The sequence below is a fragment of the Scyliorhinus canicula genome, unplaced genomic scaffold, assembly GCF_902713615.1.
Source record: "Scyliorhinus canicula unplaced genomic scaffold, sScyCan1.1, whole genome shotgun sequence".
Lineage (NCBI taxonomy): Eukaryota > Metazoa > Chordata > Chondrichthyes > Carcharhiniformes > Scyliorhinidae > Scyliorhinus > Scyliorhinus canicula.
In genome coordinates this window covers 1947861-1972334 of record NW_024055497.1, presented here as the reverse complement: position 1 = coordinate 1972334, position 24474 = coordinate 1947861, and the positions used below count along the sequence as shown (strand labels likewise).

The window sequence follows — 24474 nt, the reverse complement described above, 5'->3', positions numbered from 1 at the left end:
TTTTCTGTTCGTTTTTTTGAAACATGTTTTGTTTCGTCAATGAACTTTTAAAGGAAAATATTTTAAAATAAAATAATCTTTTATTCTCACAAGTAGGCTTACATTAACACTGCAATGAAGTTATTGTGAAAAGCCCCTAGTCGCCATATTCCAGCGCCTGTTTGAGTACAGAGCGAAAATTCAGGATGTCCAATTTACCTAACCTGCACGTCTTTCAGGACTTGTGGGAGGAAACTGGAGAAACCGGAAGAAACCCACGCAGACATGGGAGAATGTACAGACAGTAACCCAAGCCAGGAACTGAACCTGGGTCCCTGGCGCTGTGAAGCAACTGTGCTAACCACTGTGCTACCGTGTCCACAGCATTTTCTAATTGAAGATGTTAATCAGAGGAAGCGTTCAGACACTGAATTGTAGAGTTTATATAAAAGACCAATATAGGAGTGGAGGAAAAATTTATAATTTTATTGTCCACCGGTTCCTTTGGAAGTTCTTGAATTGAGGGATAAGATCACAGACGATGCTTTTAAAATGGACACTGTTATTACAAAAAGCAGCGATATATCTGGAATATTAAACACCAGTCAGTTCACATTAGAAGGCAGAAAGTAAATATTGTCAGACTGTCAATCCTGGATGTGATTAACAGCAGAATCCTAACACCGCAGTCACTTATTTACCTGCTGGTGTGTCACCAGCTGTTGTGACTGAGTGAATCGATTCCCACACACTGGGCAGGTGAACGGCCTCTCCCCAGTGTGAATTCTCTGGTGTGTCAACAGGTTACACGAGTGACTGAATCCATTCCGACAGACTGAGCATATGAATGCCTTCTCGCTAGTGACTTTGCTGATGTCTCTGCATGCTGTTTAACTGAGTGAATCTCTTCCCACGCACGGAGCAGTTTATCGGTCACTCCCCAGTGTGAACTCACTGATGTATCAGCAGAGTAGTATACTGAGTGAATCCCTTCCCACACACAGAGCAGGTTAACGGTCTCTCCCCAGTGTGAATTTGCTGGTGTGTAGGTTAGATGAACACCTGAACCTCTTTTCACAGGAAATTCAGCTGAAAGATCTCCTCAGTGTGAGCTCACTGGTGTGACTGGAGGAGAATGACTGTGAAACACGGAACACATGAACGGCCTTTTACTGGTGTGACTGTCGATGGTTTTCCAGCTGGTGTCTCGGTGCTTTTCCAGTCACACTGATGTTTCAAATCTTTTCCCACAGACAGAACAGACAAACATTTCTCCTTCCACATTGCAAGGTCGATGATATCCAAGACCTGATGAGAAGCATGATTCTTAAAATCCCCCCTTTCTCATACCCTGTAAAAGGAGTTTACAGAAGTTCCCGCTGTCAGTAAAGGGCAGAAATTTAGAGCAGACAATTCTCGTTTCTGTTGGGTATTTTTTTCCCCTCTCTTGGTTCCCCAAAGGTTTAACTCCGTCTCCCAAACTCTCCTTCAATCATTTTCTCCGCTGGTCACTGGGTTGTTGAAGTTCCACCCAGTCTGTTCCCTCACCAAGATGGTCACACACTTGCCCTGCTCGCTGAACAGTGCCAGCTTTATAAGGTCATATGAAACGGCAACAGCGTGGGCCATTCAGCCCCTTATGGCTGATCTGATTCTGCCCTTCATTCCACTTCTCTCCCCGTCCCCATAACCTATGACTGCCCAGTGGATCAAATCTCAGAGTTACTAACTCAGCCGGTGACCCAGTCTTCCCTCCTCTCTGGGGAAGTAAATTCTGTTTTAAAATGCTGCTCAGACCAGTGTGTTCCTGAAGCCCTGCCCACTCCCTCTTTCCTCACAAAGGTGTGGCCACTCCCTCTTTCCTCACAATGGTTTGGCCACTCATGCAAACTACTTCCTGCCAAGATGGCCGCTGGTTGGCTGGGTAACCTGGGCCTGTCACTGGGGAGGAAGCCCTGCCTCATGATCAGTCCTGACTCCCATCACAGGATGGTGGCCGGTGAACTCCGTTGCCCCAGGCCTGTCATCGTCGGCAGGCAGGGTAAACACGGGGCTTGAGGACTCTATGGAGGCAGCCACTCTCTCCATGACACGGTCTCTGGAAACTCCGACAGCCTCCAATTCTTCAAACATATGAAATAGGAGCAGGAATGGGCTACTCGGCCCCTCGGGTCTGCTCCGCCAGTCAATAAGATAATGACTGATCTAATTGTAACCTCAACCCCACATTCCTGCCCACACCTGGATAACCTTTCATCTCCATGTTGATCAAGAACATATCTAACTCTATCTTAAAGATATTCAAAGATTCTGCTTTAATGTCTTTTGGAGACGAGGGTTCCAGAGACTCTCAACCCACGGAGAGAAATAAAATCTCCTCAGCTCCGTCTTTAATGAGAGACTCCTTTGTTTTAAATAGTGACACCGAGTTCTAGATTCTCCGACAAGAAACATCCTCTCCACACCCACCTTGTAAAACCCCTCAGGATCTGAAAGGATCGCCCAATTCACCATTTACTCTTCTAAACACCAGTAGATATAAACCTAACTTCTCCAACCTTTCCTCAGAAGGCAACCAGAAGGGACAATTTAGCATGGCCAATCCACCTAACCTGCACATCTTTGGGTTGTGGGGGTGAGACCCACGCAGACACGGGGAGAATGTGCAAACTCCACACGAACAGTGACCCAGGGCTGGGATTCAAACCCAGCTCCTCAGTGCCGTAGTCCCAGTGCAAGCCATTGCGCTACATGCCACCTGATCAAACGTTTAATAACCTGTGAAACAGCTTGGGACATTTTATGATGTTAAAGTTTCAGACTATAAACTTAAAGCTGCTGTTTCACTTTCAGTCAGGAACAGGTCCTAGTTTTACACCAATCTCGGATCTGACAGCACGTTTCCATCATTCTCCAATGTCCTTCCTGACTCTGAACACAGTGGTAAAGGAGCTTCTGTTCTGTGTCTAGGAGCTCTGAACCCTAGAGAGAGCGGCTGGGACACATTTCTTACATACCTCAGGATTAACCCACACATTCAGTCCTCAATCTGGTTACAGCAGCAATAACACAAGAATCCAATCTCTGCAGTCACCTGTGAACCCGTTGATGTGTCAGCAGGTTAGACGACTGAGTGAATCCCTTCCCACACACTGAGCAGGTGAACGGTCTCTCCCCAGTGTGAGAGCGTTGGTGAGTCAGCAGGTGGGATGAAGCAGTGAATCTCTTCCCACACTCGGAGCAGGTGAACGGCCTCTCCCCAGTGTGAGTGCGTTGGTGTTTCAGCAGGTGGGATGAACAAATGAATCCCTTCCCACACACAGAGCACGAGAACGGCCTCTCTCCACTGTGAACTCGCTGGTGTGTCAACAATGCGGCTGATCGAGTGAATTCCTTCCCACACAGGGAGCAGGTGAATGGCCTCTTTCCACTGTGAGTGCGTCGATGTCTCAGCAGATTGTCGCTGCTTTTAAAGCTCTCCTCACAATCAGGACATTTATAAGTTCTCATATCGGAGTGAATACGCTGGTGTCTCAGCAGGTTGGATGAATTAATGAAGCCCTTCCCACAAATGGAGCAGGTGAACGGCCTCTCCCCAGTGTGAATTCGCTGGTGTACAGTCAGTTCAGATGATTTCCTGAACCCAGTCCCGCAGTGAGAGCACTTGAATGGTCTCTCGTCAGTGTGAACACGTTGATGGGACATCAGGTCCCCAGAACTTTTATAGCACTTCCCGCAGCCTGGGCATTTAAAAGGTCTCAGGTCAGTGTGAACTCGCTGGTGTTGCAGCAGGTTGGATGACTCTCTGAATCCCTTCCCACACATGGAACAGGTGAACGGCCTTATCCCAGTGTGACTGCGTCAATGAATTTCCAGCTGGGATGGCCAATTGAATCCCCTCCCACAGTCCGCACATTTCCATGGTGCCAGAGTCCTTGTGTCTCTCCAGGTTGAAAGATCAGTTAAATCGTCGTCCACACAAAATACATGTTTCTCCCGCTGTGAATATTTTTCAGGCTGTGCAACTGGTTAAAACTCTTTCCACAGTCCACCTACTGGCACACTCTCACTCGGGTGTGTGTGTCTCGGGGCTTTTCCAGTCACACTGATGTTTGAAATCTTTTCCCAGACAGAACAAACATTTCTCCTTCCATATAAAAAACGTGATGCATCAAATAGCTGTGTCAGATCTTGAATCCTCTTCTAATATCCTGTAAAAGGAGTTGACAAATGTCATTATTCTAAGTCCTGGATAGAAATTCAAAACAGAAATTCCAGTTTCAGTGGAACATTTTTGTTCCCCATCCCTCTTCCTAATGCAGAATGCAGTTAAGTTTATTTCCTCAACTCCCAGTTTTCCCTCTCCCACTTCTCTGACTGAGTTTACTTCTCCAGCTTCTGTTTGCAGACTGAGAATAAAATCAATGAGTCCATCATTTTCTCTCCAGGTCACTGGGGCCTGAAGCCCACCTATCCAACATCCCTTCACTAAGATGACCCCACATGTACCCTGCTGGCTGGAGAAGACTCCCCAAGCTCAGGGCAGTACGGTGATGCAGTGGTTAGCACTGCTGCTCCAAGCCACCGAAGACCCAGTTTCACTCCCGGCCCAGGGTTGCTGTCCATGTGGAGTTTGAACATTCTCTCCGTGTCTGCGTGCGTCCACCCTACAACCGATGGCGGCCGGTTTCCAGGGTAAATTTCCTGCCGAGCCACCTCAGAACTTATTCACGGTCCCAAGGGACTGCCAATGAAATAGGAAGTCAGGCTGATCAGGGAGGTTTCCTTTCTTCCAATTAAGGGGTGGCACGGTAGCACAGCGGTAAGCACTGTTTCTTCACAGTGCTGAGGTCCCAGGTTCGATTCCTGGCTTGGGTTACTGTCTGTGTGGAATCTGCACGTTCTCTCCGTGCCTGTGTGGGTTTCCGCTTGGTGCTCCGGTTTCCTCCCAAAAGACGGGGCAGCACAGTAGCATGGTGGTTAGCATAAATGCTTCACAGCTCCAGGGTCCCAGGTTCGGTTCCCGGCTGGGTCACTGTCTGTGCGGAGTCTGCACGTCCTCCCCGTGTGTGCGTGGGTTTCCTCCGGGTGCTCCGGTTTCCTCCCACAGTCCAAAGATGTGCGGGTTAGGTGGATTGGCTATGCTAAATTGCCCGTAGTGTCCTAAAAAGTAAGGTTGGGGGGGGGTTGTTGGGTTACGGGTATAGGGTGGATACGTGGGTTTGAGTAGGGTGATCATTGCTCGGCACAACATCGAGGGCCGAAGGGCCTGTTCTGTGCTGTACTGTTCTATGTTTTATGTACGTGTTGTTAGGTGATTTGGACATTCTGAATTCTCTTATGTGTACCCGAACAGGCACTGGAATGTGGTGACTAGGGGCTTTTCACAGTAACTTCATTGCAATGCAAATGTAAGACTACTTGTGACAATAAAGATTATTAAAAGAAAACCAGAATCAGTCCAACCACAGACATTAAGCTACAGCGTGCAGATGTCTGACGTGTCTGTTCAGCCCACCCGGCTACCTTCATTTAATAACCCTTAATAATCTTGTCTCACAAACTTAAATCAATCTCAGTTTTTAAACTTTCTACTGACAATCTGAATAGAATTCCAGGTTTCACGATATTTTCTATGAAGTGATTTCTGACATTGCTCCTGAACAGCCCAGTCTCAGTTAAACAACTATATCTCACTGATTTGGACATTTAAATAATGACAATTATTTTACTCTGAACAGGTTATGAAACAACATTTCAAAAACATAATAATAATTTGAGTAAAACCCTGCGGAAGCTGGAAATGTGAAGTGAAAACAGAAAGTTGTGGAAATCCTCAGCAGGTTTGGCAGCTTCTGTGAAGAGAGAGAGTTAACATTTCCAATGCAATCTGATTCTTCTTCAGAACTGAGAGTTTGCAGCATTATGATTTCATTTGACAAACATAATGAAGGTGAACTTTGTGGTTCTTACAGATATTTGGCTGTAATTCTGATTCCAGACCTTCCTCTGAACACTTTGCAACCTCAGCTCCAGCTCATTGTCCTTCACTGAAGACCCGGATAGTAAATCCCGCCATAAGATGGCGGCGCCCGCCGGGTGACCCGGGGCCTGTCACCGGGGAGAAAGTCCCGCCCACTCCGTCTTCCTGTACTAAGATGGCCGCTCCAGCGCTCCGCTCCCGGAACAAAAGACCCGTCTTCCATTCCAAAGATGGCGGCGGTCGCCGGTTGCCCCGCGGCCTGTCACCGGGCACTCCCTCTTCCCATACTAAGATGGCCGCCCCAGCGCTCCGCTCCAAGAAAAAAAGAACCGCCTCCCTTTCCCAAGATGGCGGCCGGTAAAGCCACTCCTGGACTGCACTCTTCCTATTGGTCAGCAGCCACCGTCAATCACTCCCCAGCCATTGTGAGTTGGAGCATGCGTAGTCTGGATATGAAGCTGGATTCAGGCGGGTGAGTGGAGGCCCCAAACCCCCCAATAAGACCCATTGGTTTTATTGTCAGTCTGCAAACAGGAGCTGGAGAACTGAACCCAGGCAGAGAGGGAGGGAGGGAGAAAACTGGGAGTGGAGGGAAGAAATGGTGCAGATGGTGAGATGGGTTTGAATTTCAGCCCAGGGAGGAGGGAGAGTGTGTGGGACGGGGATTTACAGCTTTGGGGGAACAAGAGAGGGAAAAATGTTCCAGAGAAACTAGAATTGCCTGTTCAGAATTTATATCCTGGACTGATGGTGATGGCTTTTATAAACTACTTTTACAGGGGGTTCGAAGCGGAAGATTGGCTGTCAGAAAACTCAAACCAAATATCGAGATCTGACAGAGTCACTCAATTCTTTCGAACCTGAATATCACAGTCTTTGAATGTGGAAGGAGTAACGTTTGTCTGTTCAGTTTGTGGGAAAAGATTTTAAACATCAGTGTGATTGGAAAAGCACCGAGACGCACATACACATTAAGTGTTCCATGAACTGACCGTGGAAAGAGCTTTAACCAGTTACATAGACAGAAAAACCATCACACCATTGACTGTGGGGCGAAACCGTCCATGTGTTGTGTGTCTGGACAAGAGTTCAACTTGTCATTCAACCTGGAGAGACACAAGGACACCGGCACCATGGAGAAACCGTGGAAATGTGGGGACTGTTGGAAGGGATTCAGTTACCCTTCTGAACTGGAAATGCATCGACGCAGTCACACTGGGGAGAGGCCGTTCACCTGCTCCACCTGTGGGAAGGGATTCACTCAGTCATCCAGCCTGCTGACACACCAGTATGTTCACACAGAACAGACACCTTTTAAATGCTCTGAATGTGGGAAGAGATTTAAAAGCTAAAAGTATCTTGAGACACCAACACATTCACAGTGAGGAGAAGCCATTCATCCGCTCCTTGTGTGGAAAGGGATTCACTGCTGCATCTAACCTTCAGAAACACCAGCGAGTTCACACTGATAAAAGACCTTTTAAATGTCCAGACTGTGGGAAGTGCTTTAAAACGTCCGGGGAAGTGACCTGTCATCAACGTGTTCACACTGACGAGAGACCATTCAGGTGCTCTCACTGCGGGACTGGCTTCAGGCGATCATCTGAACTTACTGTACATCAGCGAATTCACACTGGGGAGAGACCGTTTACCTGCTCTGTGTGTGGGAAGGGATTCATTCAGTCATATCACCTACTGAAACACCAACAAATTCACTCTGATCTAAAACCTTTTAAATGTTTTGTCTGTGTGCAGAGCTTTAAAAGCAGCAACGGTCTAGTAATGCATCAGCGGATTCACACTGGGGAGAGACCATTCACCTGCTCTGTGTGTGGGAAGGGATTCACTCAGTCATACAACCTGCTGAAACACCAACAAATTCATTCTGATATGAAACCTCTTCAATGTTTTGCCTGTGAGCACAGCTTTAGAAGCAGCAGTAGTCTAATGAAACACCAGCAAGTTCACACTGGAGAGAGATTGTTCATCTGCCCTGAGTGTGGGAATGGATTCACTGACTTACAGTTTATGCTGAAACACCAGCGACTTGATAAGTGTCTGCAGGGATTGGATTCGGCTGTTTTTGCTGCTGTCAATCAGATCCAGGACTGAATGTGTGGGTTAATACTGAGGTGTGTAAGAAACGCGCCACAGTCGCTCTCTTCCATGGTTCAGAGCTGCTAGATACAGACAGAAGGCTCCTTTACAACTGTATTTAGAGGCGACAAGATTAATGATGAATGCTGGAAACTTAAGATTTTAGTCCGCGAGTCAGAGTTTACCCAAAAAGGGGGGTCCATGTCATTGATAATTTTGAAGAGTTTATGAAAAAACAACAGGTTAGATATGGTACACCAGCTAAATTGGCAGAAAATACATGTGACCCATAACAGTTGTAAGGCTCCTTCCTGTTTATTCCCTTATTTTCACTATCTCTTATTTTGTCGTTATTATTTTTGATCCATGGATGATTAATGGACATGTATTTTTAAATCAAGCAGGATTAATGGACACATATCTTTACGTCAAGCAGGATTAATGGACACGTATCGTTAAATCAAGCAGGATTAATGGACATGTATCTTTACGCCAAGCAGGATTAATGGACATGTATCTTTACGTCAAGCAGGATTTTTAAAAAAAATAATTTTTATTCAAGTTTTTCAATAACAAATTTTCTCCCCACAATTTAAAACAAACAAGGCGTGTTTCCACACCAACACAAGAAAAGAACTCACCCCCCCCAAATAAATAATAACAAAAAACCAACAGCAATACAAGAAAGAAGAAAATAACAACATAGCAAACCCACCGCCGTAAAAACAAACCCCCTAACCATCCCAAACCCCCCCCCCCCCCCCCCCAAAGTTGCTGCTGAGACTGACCACTCTCTACCCCTTCACCAGGAAGTCGAGAAAGGGCTGCCACCGCCGAAAGAACCCCTGTACCGACCCCCTCAGGGCAAACGTCATCCTCTCCAACTTGATGAACCCAGCCGTGTCGTTGATGCAGGCCTCCGAACTCGGGGGGCCACGTATCCCTCCACCATAACAGAATCCTGCGCCGGGCTACTAGAGACGCATAGGCCAGAATGCCGGCCTCTCTCGCCTCCTGCACTCCCGGCTCCGAAGCTACCCCAAAGATTACGTCAAGCAGGATTAATGGACATGTATCTTTAAATCAAGCAGGATTAATGGACAAGTGTCTTTAAGTTAAGCGGTAGAATTCAGAAGTTACTGGAGAGAATACTAGTTCCTGCTCGTTTGAATGCTGATCTCCGGGGCTGGAAGTGACAGTCTCCTCGGAATGGATTACTGATCCCGGATCAGGGGGATGGTGATCTCCGGGGCTGGAGGTGACGATCTCATCGGAATAATTTACTGATCCGGATTAGGAGGATGGTGATATCCAGGGCTGGAGGTGACAGTGTCCTCGGGATAATTTACTGATAAAAATTAGAGTACCTAATTATTTTTTTTCCAATTAAGGGGCTATTTAGCCTGACCAATCTACCTATCCTGCACGTCTTTGAGTTGTGGGGGTCAAACCCACACAGACATGGGGAGAATGTGCAAACTCCACATGGACAGTGACCCAGAACCAGGATTTATTTAACTATTTATTAGAAAGGAACAGATATTCAAGGTAATCCTTCCTATTGCCATCAGAAACCATGAAGTCATGGAATGAAGAACCTTTTATATGAGGAGCGGTTGAGGTCTCTGGGTCCGTGCTCGATGGAGTTCAGAAGGATGATGGGGGATAGAATTCTAATAGTGCAGAAGGAGGCCATTCAGCCCATTGAGTCTTCATGGACCTTCTGAAAGAGCACCTTATCTCGGCCCATGCCTCCATCCCATCCCCCGAACCCTACTTCACCTAACATTTCACAGTAACTTCATTGAAGTCTACTTGTGACAATAAGCGATTATTATTATTATTATTATTATTAAGGGACAATTTAGCATGGCCAATCCACCTAACCTACACATCTTTGGACTATGGGAGGACACTGGATCACCCGGAGGAAACCCACGCAGACACAAGGACAAAGTGCAAACGTCACAGACAGCAACCCAAAACTGGAATTGAACCTGTGGCGCTTTGAGGCAGCAGTGCTAACCCCTCTGCCACCATGCCATTCTCATTGAAACTTACAGAATACTGAGAGGCCTGGATAGATTGGACATGGAGAGGATGTTTCCACTAGTAGGAGAAACTAGAACCCGAGGGCACAGCCATCCGATTGAAGGGACAAACCTTTCAAACTGAGATTAGGGGAATTTCTTCAGCCAGAGGGTGGTGAATATTCTCACTCACTCTCTCTCTTTCTCACCCTCTCATGGTAGCACAATAGTTAGCACTGTTGTTTCACAGCGCTAGGGACCCGGGATTGATTCCCGGCTTGGGTCACTGATTGTGTGGAGTCTACTCGTTCTCCCTGTGTCTGCGTGGGTTTCTTCCGGGTGCTCCGATTTCCTTTCACAAATCCTGAAAGACCTGCTTGTTAGGTGAATTGGACATTCTTAATTCTCCCTCAGTGGACCCGAACAGGCGCCGGAGTGTGGCGACTAGGGGATTTTCACAGTAACTTTACTGCAGTGTTAATGTAAGCCTACTTGTACCACTAATAAAGATTTTATTATGTGGTACAGAAGGCTGTGGAGGCTAAATCACTGAGTGTCTTTAAGACAGAGATAGACAGGTTCTTGTTAATAAGGGGATCAGGGATTATGGGGAGGAGGCAGGAGAATGGGGATGAGAAAAATGTAAGCCATTACTGAATGGCAGAGCAGACTTGATGGGCTGAATGACATAATTCTGCTCCTATATCTTATGGTCATTTTGTGGCTCATTGCTTGCTAGGATCTGTGTTTATCCTTTACTCAGCTGCAGGTTTACATATGGGTCCTCAGATCCTCCCCACACTCTCACATTTATATTGTTTCAGGCTCTGTGCTCGAGACAAGTCCTTGGCAGGGAAAACAGGCCAACACTGTCCTGTGTTTGTCAATCCAGGAAGCTTTCTTCACAAGAGAGAGAGGGAGGGAGCTATTCCGAACAGAGGCAATACATTTAAGATTTTATAAGGTTCTTGGACAAGGACGTCTTACAGATCTCCAAACCTGGAGAAGGGAATATCCTTACTAACTTCTCACAACTGATTTCTGACTAACCCAGCTATTTCTAAGCTGTGAGCTTGTTTTCCTCATTTCTTGATTATAAACTGTTGATAACAAACTAAAACCAGCAGAATGATCACAATCAGCAACACAAACCCTTGAGCTGTCATCACAAATAAAAGTCAAACATTTCCAGTAAAATGTGATAACCATCGACTCAGATTCATCCTCCCCGCCTGCAGATCATCTCTCACAATTCCAAATTATTGACATGCCACAAATACAACATAAAATGTGTTGTAAATATCAATTGAACAAAAGTTCAGGCACGGACTTTAAAAAATTCTCCAGCTCTTCTGAATCTAGATTGGGCAGCATGGGTAGCACAGCGCCAGAGTCCCAGATTCGATTTCCGGCTTGGGTCACTGTCTGTGTGGAGTCTGCACGTTCTCCCCATGTCTGCGTGGGTTTCCTCCGGGTGCTCCGGTTTCCTCCCACAAGTCCCAAAAGACGTGCTTGACAGGTGAATTGTTCATTCTGAATTATCTCTCTGTGTACCCGAACAGGTGCCGAAATGTGGCAACTAAGGGCTTCTCACAGTAACCATTGCAGTGTTAATGTAAGCCTACTTGTGACAATAAAGATTATTATGTTTTTAAATTCATTCTTTCAGGGAATGTGACCGTTGCTTGGCCCATTTCTGAGGCAGTTAGGAATCAGCCACATTACTGTGCATTACTAACCCAGTGACATTACCACAACACCACCATCTCCCCATAGAGATTGACAGATTCCATCACCTGTACTCAGGCTGAGTCATTCCCATTCCCAGCTGTGATTTTTCTCCTTTATTCTCAGTGAAACATTACATTAATTACCATTCTGAGCCCCGGAGAAACTTTCCTTTCCAATACAATATTCACATAATCTGGTGTTTTTTCATCAGAAACAGAAGTATTTGCGATCAGTTTGGAGATAAACTCCCATATCTCCTGTTCTCAAACACTTTGTCTTGAAAGGTAACAAATGGGATGAAGTCAAATCTTTAGAAGACAAAGTCTTTAGTTCAAGTTCTCCCCATGCCGTCAGTGGAAAGGGTTAACTTCTGTTTCCAAACGGGACAAGCAAACATTGTCAACTGTGTCAACTTTAAATGACTTTTCAGATCAAAGATGAACCATTTCCAACTTTTAGCGCCAGTTCTTTTGGGTTTTTGTTTTTTTGGTTTTGCCCAATTGTTTTTCTTTTTATTCTGCTTCAGGCACCTTTCCAGGTGACTGGAATAAACTGAAGGGAAATAAAAATTAGCCTTCAAGGTGAACTTCAACCTTCTTAGACCGAAAAATGCAAAAGAGAGTGGAGCTTCCCACAGCTTGTGAGCTCCGAAACATAATTTCAAGGCTGACGTTTATCTTCAGAGATTCAAACATTTTGGTGCCTTTTCCAATTGTCCCAGTAAATTGTGATTCACACTGAAAGGTTTACTTTCACTCAGTAATTAAAACATTTCACTTTTCCCAGCACAGGAACTGGCAGCATTTTAGATTAAATTTCAATTGTTCACTTCTCTTGCAGCTGGTGTGTGGAGAAGATCATGTTCACTGTAGATCTGTCAGTGCAGAAACCGCACTGTGCTTCTGGATAAACTCAGTCTGCAGGACAGTGAAGATTTTGTAACCATGACCCGAGTGAAGGCCTTCACAGTGACTTTAAGGAGTGAGATGTTCCTGTAGTAGTTGTGGTCTTCTTTGTCACCTTTGCTTTTGCAGATTATTATGGTTATTGCATCACACATGTTTTGTGAACCAGTCTTGCATCCCAAAAGAGCAAGACATCATGAAAGTGTGACAGTCGATGGGACTTTCCATGTTTGCACAGTTCAGCTGGAATTCCATCCTTGCCAGGTGTCTCTGCTTGCTCAGCGATCAATGGCTTTTTCAAACTCATGGCGAGGATTCCTTGTCTAACTCAACCATGACAGGAAGCTGCAGGAGACTCAAACAGAGACTGGGAGATGTCCGTCTCACAGGAGTACAGCTCGCAGACGTGTTCAACCCAGCGGGACATCTGGTTACTTCTGTCGGTGAGAAGCTCACCATTTGTCAATACCTTTGTTGATGGTCAGACCAAGCAGCCTCTTGATCCCTCATGCACAGCAAGCACATATTCACTGTCACAGGCAGTTTGGATTTCCCGATGTCGGCTGATTCAGTGTTTATTTACATACCATCTCCCTGTATTTTACACAACTTGGTGACGTTCGAGTGATGCAGTGTTCCAGCTGTTGGGTTTATCTTGTGCATGGGGTAGGCTTTCTTTTCAGCTTTTACTGATGTTCCTGCAAAATAGGCATTTCATTTCATGTTCCTTCACAATGTAAGTTCATAATGGAGATCTCACTGTGAACAACGTACAGGTCAGTGAGAATTGTCAGCAAGGATTAATCAACACTTTCTCATTGGAGATATTAATCAGTGGAACCTTTCAGACACTGAATTGCAGACTTTGGACCTAAATTCAGTTCAGCATTTAAGTCAGAGTTAATAACTATTGTAAACAAATTCCTGTTGTCAGTTCTTGAATTAGGGAGAGAGATCACAGGTAGTGCTTTTAAAAAGGGACACAGCAGCCCCGAAAATCAGTGACATCTCCAGAATATTAAACTCCAGGGATTGTTAATATCAGCAGAATCAAACCGGATATTGTCAGACGATCAATCCTGGGGGTGATTAACAGCAGCAAAGGTAACAGAATCCAATCCCTGAAGTCACTTGTGAACTTGATGATGGCGAGGCTCTTTAGGTGCCTCAGTGAATCCCTTCCCCCACACAGAGCAGGTGAACGGCCTCTCCCCGGTGCGAATTCGTTGGTGTATCACCAAGTTGGAGGACTTTGTGAATCCCTTCCCACAGACAGAGCAGATAAAGGCCTCTCCCCGGTGTGACCTCGCTTGTGTTCAATGAGATTGGATGAAGACCTGAAATTCTTTCCACACGAAGTGCAGCTGAATTGCCTCTCCTGATTGTGAACTCCCTGGTGGTACTGGAGGCTGGATAACTGAGCAAATTCCTCCCCACACACGGAGCAGATGCATGGCTTTTCCCCAGTGTGAACTCGCTGCTGTGCGTTGAGGTTGGCTGAAGACCTGAACTTCTTTCCACAGGGAGTACAGTTGAATGGCTTCTCCTCAGTGTGAATAAGCCGGTGTGTTAGCAGGTGGGTTGAATTTGTGAATCCCTTCGACACACTAAGCAGTTGAATGGCCTCTCCCTGGTGTGAACTCGCCGGTGTCTTGCAAGGCCTGCTAATTGAGTAGACCACTTCCCACACACTGAGCATATGAACAGCTTCTCCCCAGTGTGAATGCATCAATGGTTTCTCAGCAGGGATAGGTAGTAGAATCCTTTCCCACAATCCTCACATTTCCAAGGTTTCTCCATGGTGCTGGGCCCAGTGAGGCTGCGTCGATGGATTTCCAGATGGATGGATAATTGAATCCCTTACCACAGCCCTCACATTTCCACATTTTTCCATACAGCCGAAGCCATTGTGCCTCATCAGATTTGATGATCAGCTAAAGCAATGTCCATACACAGAACACATTTAATATTTCTCTGCACTATCTGGTGCAATGTTATTTTCAGGCTGTGTTAGTGGTAAAAACTCTTTCAACAGTCAGTTTACTGAAACATTCTCACACTGATGTGTGTGTGTCTCAGTGTTTTTCCAGTCACACGCGTTTGAAAGCTTTTCCCACAGACAGCAAGGCAATAAACGTATTTTTCTAGATTCAGAGGTCCGTGATATTCAGATTCTGATTAATTGAGTGCCTGTGTCAGATCTTGCTGTGATGTATTGGTTTGAGTTTCCCATCTGCAAATCCTTCCCAATAAATATCCTGTAAAGGGAGTTTACAAGAGTACCCAGTATCAGTCCAGGATAGAAATTTTGAATGGGGCAGCAGGGTAGCATGGTGGTTAGCATAAATGCTTCACAGCTCCAGGGTCCCAGGTTCGATTCCCGGCTGGGTCACTGTGCGGAGTCTGCATGTCCTCCCCGTGTGCGTGGGTTTCCTCCGGGTGCTCCGGTTTCCTCCCACAGTCCAAAGATGTGCGGGTTAGGTGGATTGGCCATGCTAAATTGCCCGTAGTGTCCTAATAAAAGTAAGGTTAAGGGGGGGGGGGGGGTTGTTGGGTTACGGGTATAGGGTGGATACGTGGGTTTGAGTAGGGTGATCATTGCTCGGCACAACATCGAGGGCCGAAGGGCCTGTTCTGTGCTGTACTGTTCTATGTTCTATGAACAGACAATTCTAGTTTCTCTGGAACATTTTTTCCCTCTCATTCCCCCAGAACTGAATGATCTGTTGAGCTGCTTGCAGAAAAATACTTTTCACTGTTACTCGGTACACGTGACAAGAAACAAATCCAATCCAATCCAACTGTGAATCCCCGTCCCACACACTCTCCCTCTTCAATGGGCTGAAATCCAAAAATGTTTTGGCAAATTGTTTCCAGATCCTTTTAACGATCTGGAGATAAATTCACTCATAATTTGTCACAGACATGAATCTGAATCACCCAGACTGAGCAGACACAGTAACAGACGTTAACCTTGTGTCCAGAAACTGACTGTGTGGAGATTTTCTCAGTGGAGCCTCAGTCACCATCATTGAGGTTAACTTTAAATTCCAGATTTTATTAATTGAATGGATTGGAGCCCATGTCCCCAGAACATTTTCCTGTCTCACTGGGTGTGTAATGCAGTGACATTGTCACTGACCTCTCACCTGGAATCTCACAAGGGAATGATTGACGGCATCTCCAGACCAATAGGGAAAGAGGAGGCGGGTCTGGAGGACCAAGCGGGAGTGACTGGTCCTCCAACCAATCCCAGTGAGCGAGGGCTCGGTCTTGCGAGGCATGCGCAGTGTGATTAATGGCGGTGCAGAGACGGTTCATTTTGGTTCGATAATCCGCAGAGATGGGTATGGTGGAACCGGGGGAGCTATGGATCAGGCGGGGGTCTGGAGAAGCTGTGTAAACATGTTATATGAAACGCAAACCCATGAAAAATAACCTACCGATATCCGGGATGGGCCCCCGCCCTTTGCACAGAGCAGGGCCGCAGCTTTCCTCAATTACAAACCCGGGTTAATGTCCGCCATTTTTGTCGGGGGTATTGGGAGCAGGACGCATGCGCTTTCGCCATCTTTATTGAAGGTACTGGCGGCGACCGCGCATGCGCACCCGCCATCTTTGTTAGGGGCAATATTTTTGAAATTACCCAGTAACAGAGCGAACGAATTGTTCATTAAACTCTTTCAACTCCAATTTATTATCGATGGCGCTGAACAATGATATCAGGTCAATGACAATCATTTGTGTTTATATTGTGTCTTTAACAGAATAAATCTGTCTGTATAAAAGTAAAAGAACATAGAAAAGTACATGATGTGGAGGTGCCGGCGTTGGACTGGGGTGAGCACAGGAAGAAGTCTGACACCAGGTTAAAGTCCAACAGGTTTGTTTCAAACACGAGCTTTCGGAGCACTGCTCCTTCCTCAGGTGAAGAAAAGTACAGCACAGGAACAGGCCCAAGGCCCTCCAAGCCCGTGCCCATCATGCTGCCCGACTAAACTAAAATCTTCTACACTTCCTGGATCTGTATCCCTCTATTCCCATCCTATTCATGTATTTGTCAAGGTGCCCCATAAATGTCACTATCGTCCCTGCTTCCACCACCTCCTCTGGTAGCGAGTTCCAGGCACCCACTACCCTCTGTATAAAAAACTTGCCTCGTACATCTCCTGTAAACCTTGCCCCTTAGTAAGAAGTCTTAAAATATCAGGTTAAAGTCCAACATGTTTGTTTCAAACGCTAGCTTTCGGAGCACTGCTCCTTCCTCGGGTGAATGAAGAGGTATGCCTTGCCCCTTGCACCTTAAACGTATGCCCCCTAGTAATTGACCCCTCTACCCTGGGAAAAAGTCTCTGACTATCCACTCTGTCTATCCCCCCATATAATTTTGCAGACCTCTTATCAAGTCGCCCCTCAACCTCCTACGTTCCAGTGAGAACAAACCAAGTTTATTCAACCCCTCCTCATAGCTAATGCCCTCCATACCAGGCAACATCCTGGTCAATCTCTTTTGCACCCTCTCTAAAGCCTCCACATCCTTCTAGTATTGTGGCGACCAGAATTGAACACTATACTCCAAGTGTGGCCTAACTAAGGTTCTATAGAGCTGCAACATGACTTGCCAATTCTTATACTCAACTTTGACAAAGAGTCATCAGACTCGAAACATTAGCTCTTTTCTCTCCCTACAGATGCTGCCAGACTTGCTGAGATTTTCCAGCATTTTCCCTTTCGTTTCTTATACTCAATACCTCGGCCAATGAGGTCAAGCATGCCGTATGCCTTCTTGACTACCTTCTCCACCTGTGTTGCCCCTTTCAGTGACCTATGGACCTGTACACCTAGATCCCTCTGACTTTCAATATTCTTCAGGGTTCTTCTATTCACTGTATATTCCCTACCTGCATTAGACCAAATCTCCCCTCAACCTTCTTTGCTGGAACCATTCTGGTAAATCTCCTCTGCACCGTCTCCAAGAACCTTCACATTCTTCCTGAAGAGTGGTGACCAGAGCTTCATAAAGATTAATAGAATAGAATTAGAACCATAGAATTCCTACAGTACAGGAGGCCATTCGGCCCATCGAGTCTGCACTGCTTCTCCGAAAGGGCACCGTGCCCAGGCCCACACTCTACCCTTTCCCTGTAACCCCATAGCCCCTCCAACCTGCACATCCCTGGGCACTAAGGGGCAATTTATCAAGGCCAATCCACTGAACTTGCCCTTCTTTGGACGCAGACATGTTGAGAAAGTGCAAACTCCACACAGACAGTCACCAAAGCCAGAATTGAACCCGGGTCCCTGGAGCTGTGAGGCAGCAGTGCTAATTACTGTGCCACCAGAAGCATAGTTTTGGTATCAATATTACTGTTTATGAAGCTCAAGATCAAATTTGCTTTGCCAACTACTCTCTTAATATATCTTGTAGATATACAAAATCCCTCTTCGCCTCTTTCTCTCTCCTCCCAAAGAGGCCAGTTGGGTTTTTCTACAACAATCCAGCAGTTTTCATGGTCACTTTTTCCCAGTGCCGGCCCCACAAATGACCAGATTCATTCAGCTCAATTTCACAACCTGCCTTTGTGTTTTTGTGAGTTCTCTCACTCCCTATTTTCTGTTTTCAATCAGTTTCACAGGATGTTCGAAGGGAGGCTTCAAAGTCTGGAAACTCGAACCAAGCATCACATCAGAATCTGACAGAGTCCTCAATTTATCATATCCTGAATATCATCGGATTTTGAACATGGAAGGAAAAAGCATCGTTCACAGTGGGGAGAAACCGTACACGTGTTGTGTGTGTGGACGAGGCTTCAGTAAATCACCAGGCCTCACAAGCCACAAATGCAGTCACACTGAGGAGAAACCGTGGAAATGTGCGGACTGTGGGAAAGGATTCACTTCCCCATCCAAGCTGGAAATTCATCGACGCAGTCACACTGGGGAGAGACCATTCATCTGCTCCAAGTGTGGGAAGGGATTCACTCGGTTATCCACTCTGTCCACACACCAGCGAATTCACACTGGGGAGAGACCATTCACCTGCTCCAAGTGTGGGAAGGGATTCACTCGGTCATCCACTCTGTCCACACACCAGCGAGTTCACACTGGGGAGAGACCATTCACCTGCTCCAAGTATGGGAAGGGATTTACTATTTCAGCCCACCTGTTGAGACACCAGCGAATTCACACTGGAGAGAGACCGTTCCAATGTCCAGATTGCGGGAAGTGCTTTAAAAGTTCTGGGGAACAGATGCTCCACCAACGTATTCACACAGACGAGAGACCATTCAGGTGCTCTCACTGCGGGACTGGGTTCAGACACTCATCTCACCTCACTGTATATAAGCGAATTCACACTGGGACGAGACCGTTCATTTGCTCCAAGTGTGGGAAGGGATTCACTCAATCATCCGACCTGCAGACGCACCAGCAAATTCACACTGGGGAGAGGCCATTCATCTGCTCCAAGTGTGGAAAGGGATTCAGCACTTCATCCGTCCTACAGAAGCACCAGCGAATTCACACTGGGGAGAGGCCATTCACCTGCGCCAAGTGTGGGAAGGGATTCACTCAGTTATCTGCCCTGCAGACACACCAGCGAGTTCACACCGGAGAGAGGCCATTCACCTGCTCCAAGTGTGGGAAGGGATTCACTCAGTCATCCTCCCTGCGGAGACACCAACGAGGCCACAAGTAATGACAGTGATTGGGTTTTGCTGTTACTCACATTCAGGACTGAACCATGTTCATTTGGGTCTCTTTCTGCTGATAACAATTCCAGCCCATTTACAGGGGCTAATATTCTGGATAAAAGTCAAATAAATTAGATTGTGCGACATCCACAGTGTGTTGAAACTTTTGAATCTCTCTGACACAAGTTAGTTCCTTTTGAAGTACTCTCGCTCTCCCCTGTCTCTTCCATCCTCACCTCCAACAAGAAGTGTGAGGAGCTTGTGGAGCTTCTTTGTGACTGAGATTGAGTCAATCCGATCAGCTGCCTCTGCTGCTTCCCTCCCTTCCACGGGCCCACCGGACCAAACTGTCTCGAAATTTCATCCTTTCCCGAGCCGTGAACCCACATAGAACATAGAACAGTACAGCACAGAACAGGCCCTTCGGCCCTCGATGTTGTGCCGAGCAATGATCACCCTACTCAAACCCACGTATCCACCCTATACCCGTAACCCAACAACCCCCCCTTAACATTACTTTTTAGGACACTACGGGCAATTTAGCATGGCCAATCCACCTAACCCGCACATCTTTGGACTGTGGGAGGAAACCGGAGCACCCGGAGGAAACCCACGCACACACGGGGAGGACGTGCAGACTCCACACAGACAGTGACCCAACCGGGAATTGAACCATCTTTCTCTAGTTTCTCTCCCATCTCCCCTCATGCCCTCTTAGGGCTCATCTTGTCCATGAGACCCAGCTCCTGCTCCATCTTTCCCAGAACTCCCATGTTTGAATCCCTTCAATCAGGTCTCTGCCCTGTCACAGTGAAATACAAGAGACAAACAGAATCTTACCCAGAGAGATCAAAGACAATCTGGGAGCTTGGGTCCAACACGGATATGTTCATAAGACCAGAAGACAATGGTAGCAGCACAGTCATTATCGAGAGACAACAATACCTGCTGGAGACAGACAGACAACTAAACAACATGAATCACAACACCAAGCTACCTGGATCCATATACCCGAGACAGGAAGGGGAATTGGAGACAGATTGGAAGAACTCAGACTCCAGACACATTCGCCAAAAACAGATGGAATATCTTGAGGGAACAACAGGCCAAATCAAGATAGTTCTACCTGCTCCTTAATATACCAAACACCATAACACATAAAGATTATTATTATTGTCACAAGTAGGCTTTCATTAACTCTGCAATTAAGTTACTGTGAAAAGCCCATCGTCGCCACACTCTGGCGCCTGTTCGGGTACACAGGGAGAATTCAGACTGTCCAATTCACCTAACAGTACGTCTTTGAGGACTTGTGGGAGGAAACCGGAGCTCCCGGAGGAAACCCACGCAGACACGGGGAGAACCTGCAGAATCCGCACGGACGGTGACCCAAGCGGGATTTGAACTCGGGGCCCTGGTGCTGTGAAACAACAGTGCTAACCACTGTGCTACCATCAGGGAAATACTACCAGACAGACCCATTGGATCAGACAGTGAGAGAGAAAATCATACAGAATCAGAGAATTTACAGAAGGAGGCCATTCGGCATTCGAGCCTGCACCGGCCCTTGGAAAGAACAGCCTACTTAAACCCATGCCTCCACCAATCCCCGTAACCCAGTAACTCCACCTAACTTTTTTTTGAACACTACGGGCAATTTAGCACGGCCAATCCACCTAACCTGCACATCTTTGGACTGTGGGAGAAAACTGGAACCCACACAGACACGGGGAGAACGTGCAAACTCCACACAGTCACCCAAGGCTGAAATAGCTGAAACATCAACACACTGCTCCTGGTAGTCGATGGTACAATGGTTCAATAAATATAATCAGTGGATTAAAAAGGTGTGTAATATAGAATAAAAGCATAAAATTCTAGATTAACTCAACAGCTCTGGCAGCATCATAGAATCCCTCCAGTGCCGAAGGAGGCTATCCGGCCATCGAGTTTGCACCAACCCTACAAAAGAGCATCCCCCCTTACCCCTTCCTCCGCCCTCTCCCTGTAACCCCACTTCACCTTTGGACACTAAGGGGCAATTTAGCACAGCCAATTCACCAAGATCCCACAAACAGAAATGTGATTGTGACCAGAGAATCTGTTCAGTGATGTTTGTTGAGGGATGAATATTAAGCAGTAAACCAGGGAGATCTCCCCGGCTCTTTGGAAACCTCGGAAGGCGACGGGCCCGGACCGGATCCCTGGTTGTGCACTCAGAGCCTGTCAGCTGGCAGAGGTATTCACAGACATCTTTAACCTATCCCTACTCCACCCTGAGGCCCCCACCTGCTTCAAGAAGACCACCATCATACCGGTACCAAAGACGAACCAGGCAACGTGCCTTAATGACTTCCGTCCGGTGGCCCTGACTTCAGTCGTAATGAAGTGCTTCGAGAGGCTGATCATAAAGCGCATCACCTCCATACTCCCAGAACGCCTTGATCCACTGCAATTTGCATACCTTTGCAACCAGTCCACATCAGATGCCATTTCCCTGGCCCGACACTCATCCCGAGAGCATCTCGAAAACAAGGACTCCTACATCAGACTCCTATTTATTGACTACAGCTCCGCCTTCAACACCATAATCCCAACCAAGCTCATATCAAAGCTCCAAAGCCTAGGATTTGGCTCTCCACTCTGCAACTAGATCCTTGACTTTGGCCAACAGACCACAATCAGTAAGAATGAACACCAACACCTCCTCCACAATAGTCCTCAATACCGGGGCCCTGCAAGGCTGCGTACTTAGCCCCCTACTCTACTCCCTGTACACACACAACTGCATGGCAAAATTTGGTTCCAACTCCATCTACAAGTTTTCTGACAATACGACCATAGTGGGCTAGATCTCGAATAACAACGAGTCAGAATACAGGAGGGAGATAGAGAACCTAGTGGAGTGGTGCAACAACAACAACCTCTCCCTCAATGCCAGCAAAACTAAAGAGCTGGTCATTGACTTCAGGAAGCAAAGTACTGTACACACCCCTGTCAGCATCAAAGGGGCCGAGGTGGAGATGGTGAGCAGTTTCAAATTCCTAGGAGTGCAGATCTCCAAAAATCTGTCCTGGTCCACCCACATTGATGCTACCACCAAGAAAGTACAACAGCGCCTATACTTCCTCAGGAAACTAAGGAATTCAGCATGTCAACATTAACCCTTACCAACTTTTACAGATGCACCATAGAAAGCATCCTATCGGGCTGCATCACAGCCTGGTATGGCAACTGCTCGGCCCAGGACCGCAAGAAACTTCAGAGAGTCATGAATACCGCCCAGTCCATCACACGAACCTGCCTCCCATCCATTGACTCCATCTACACCTCCCGCTGCCTGGGGAAAGTGGGCAGCATAATCAAAGATCCCTCCCACCCGGCTTACTCACTCTTCCAACTTCTTCCATTGGGCAGGAGATACAGAAGTCTGAGAACACGCACGAACAGACTCAAAAACAGCTTCTTCCCCACTGTCACCAGACGCCTAAATGACCCTCTTATTGACTGACCTCATTAACACTACACCCTGTATGCTTCATCTGATGCCAGTGCTTATGTAGGTACATTGTGTACCTTGTGTTGCCCTATTTTGTATTTTCTTTTATTCCCCTCTCTTCCCATATACTTAATGATCTGTTGAGCTGCTCGCAGAAAAATACTTTTCACTGTACCTCGGTACACGTGACAATAAACAAATCAAATCCAATCCAATTTATGTCCTGCTGTATCCTCTGACAATCCTCTTCACTATCCGCAATTCCATCAATTTCTGTGTCGTCTGCAAACTTACTAATCAGACCAGCTACATTTTCATCCAAATCATTTATATACACGACGAACAACAAAGGTCCTAGAACTGATCCCCCTGTGGAACGCCGCTAGTCACAGCCTTCCATTCAGAAAGCACCCTTCCGCTGCGACCCTGTGTCTTCCGTGCCGGAGACTAATGGGTTGTTGTTGCAGATCGAGCTGAGTGCATGGGTGAACATGTTCGAGGGGTGAGAACATAGAGAAATACAGCACAGAACAGGCCCTTCGGCCCACAATGTTGTGCCGCACTTTTGTCCTAGGTTAATCCTAGATTATCATAGAATTTTGGACACTAAGGGCAATTTATCATGGCCAATCCACCCAACCCGCACATCTTTGGACTGTGGGAGGAAACCGGAGCACCCGGAGGAAACCCACGCACACACGGGGAGGATGTGCAGACTCCACACAGACAGTGACCCAAGCCGGAATCGAACCTGGGACCCTGGAGCTGTGAACCAATTGTGCTATCCACAATGCTACCGTGCTGCCCTTAAGAACAAATTAATCTACACGCCATAATTCTACCATAATCCATGTACCTATCCAATAGCCGCTTGAAGGTCCCGAATGTTTCCGACTCAACTACTTCCACAGGCAGTGCTTTCATTGCCCCCACTACTCTGGGTAAAGAACCTACCTCTGACATTCCCCCTCTATCAGATGCACCATAGAAACAGGGGCTGGTTTAGCTCACTGGGCTAAATCGCTGGCTTTTAAAGCAGGCCAGCAGCACGGTTCGATTCCCGCACCAGCCTCCCCAGACAGAATGTGCCGGAATGTGGCGACTAGGGGCTTTTCACAGTAACTTCATTGAAGCCTACTCGTGACAATAAAGCGATTTTCATTTTCATATCTTCCACCATTCACCTTAAATTTATGTCCCCTTGTAATGGTTTGTTCCACCCTGGGGAAAGTCGCTGACTGTCTGCTCTATCTATTCCCCTGATCATCTTATAAACCTCTATCAACTCGCCCCTCATCCTTCTCCGTTCGAATGAGAAAAGGCCTAGCATCCTCAACCTTTCCTCGTAAGACCTACTCTCCATTCCAGGCAACATCCTGGTAAGTCTCCTTTACACCTTTTCCAAAGCTTCCACATCCTTCCTCAAAAGGATTAGGTTGATTGTTGTGCTGAGCTGAGGTGTGCTGCCGTACGAGGCACTCGGGAGCAGATTCAGTAAGTAGTTTCAAAAAGCACATGACGCCCCTGGGGGCGGCCAAAAGGAGGGGCCTGGTATGAA

General features: G+C 46.8%; 1 protein-coding gene across 1 annotated transcript in view; it reads left to right on the top strand.

The window, feature by feature from the left end:
- Positions 1 to 17496: 17496 nt before the first annotated feature.
- The window catches only part of LOC119960282 (oocyte zinc finger protein XlCOF6-like), a 48082-nt gene continuing 41104 nt past the window's right edge, over positions 17497 to 24474 (top strand). The window contains exons 1-2 of the mRNA XM_038788022.1: positions 17497 to 17501; positions 18540 to 19418. Coding sequence (XP_038643950.1) covers positions 17497 to 17501; positions 18540 to 19418 — 884 coding nt within the window. The remainder of the gene's footprint in view (positions 17502 to 18539; positions 19419 to 24474) is intronic.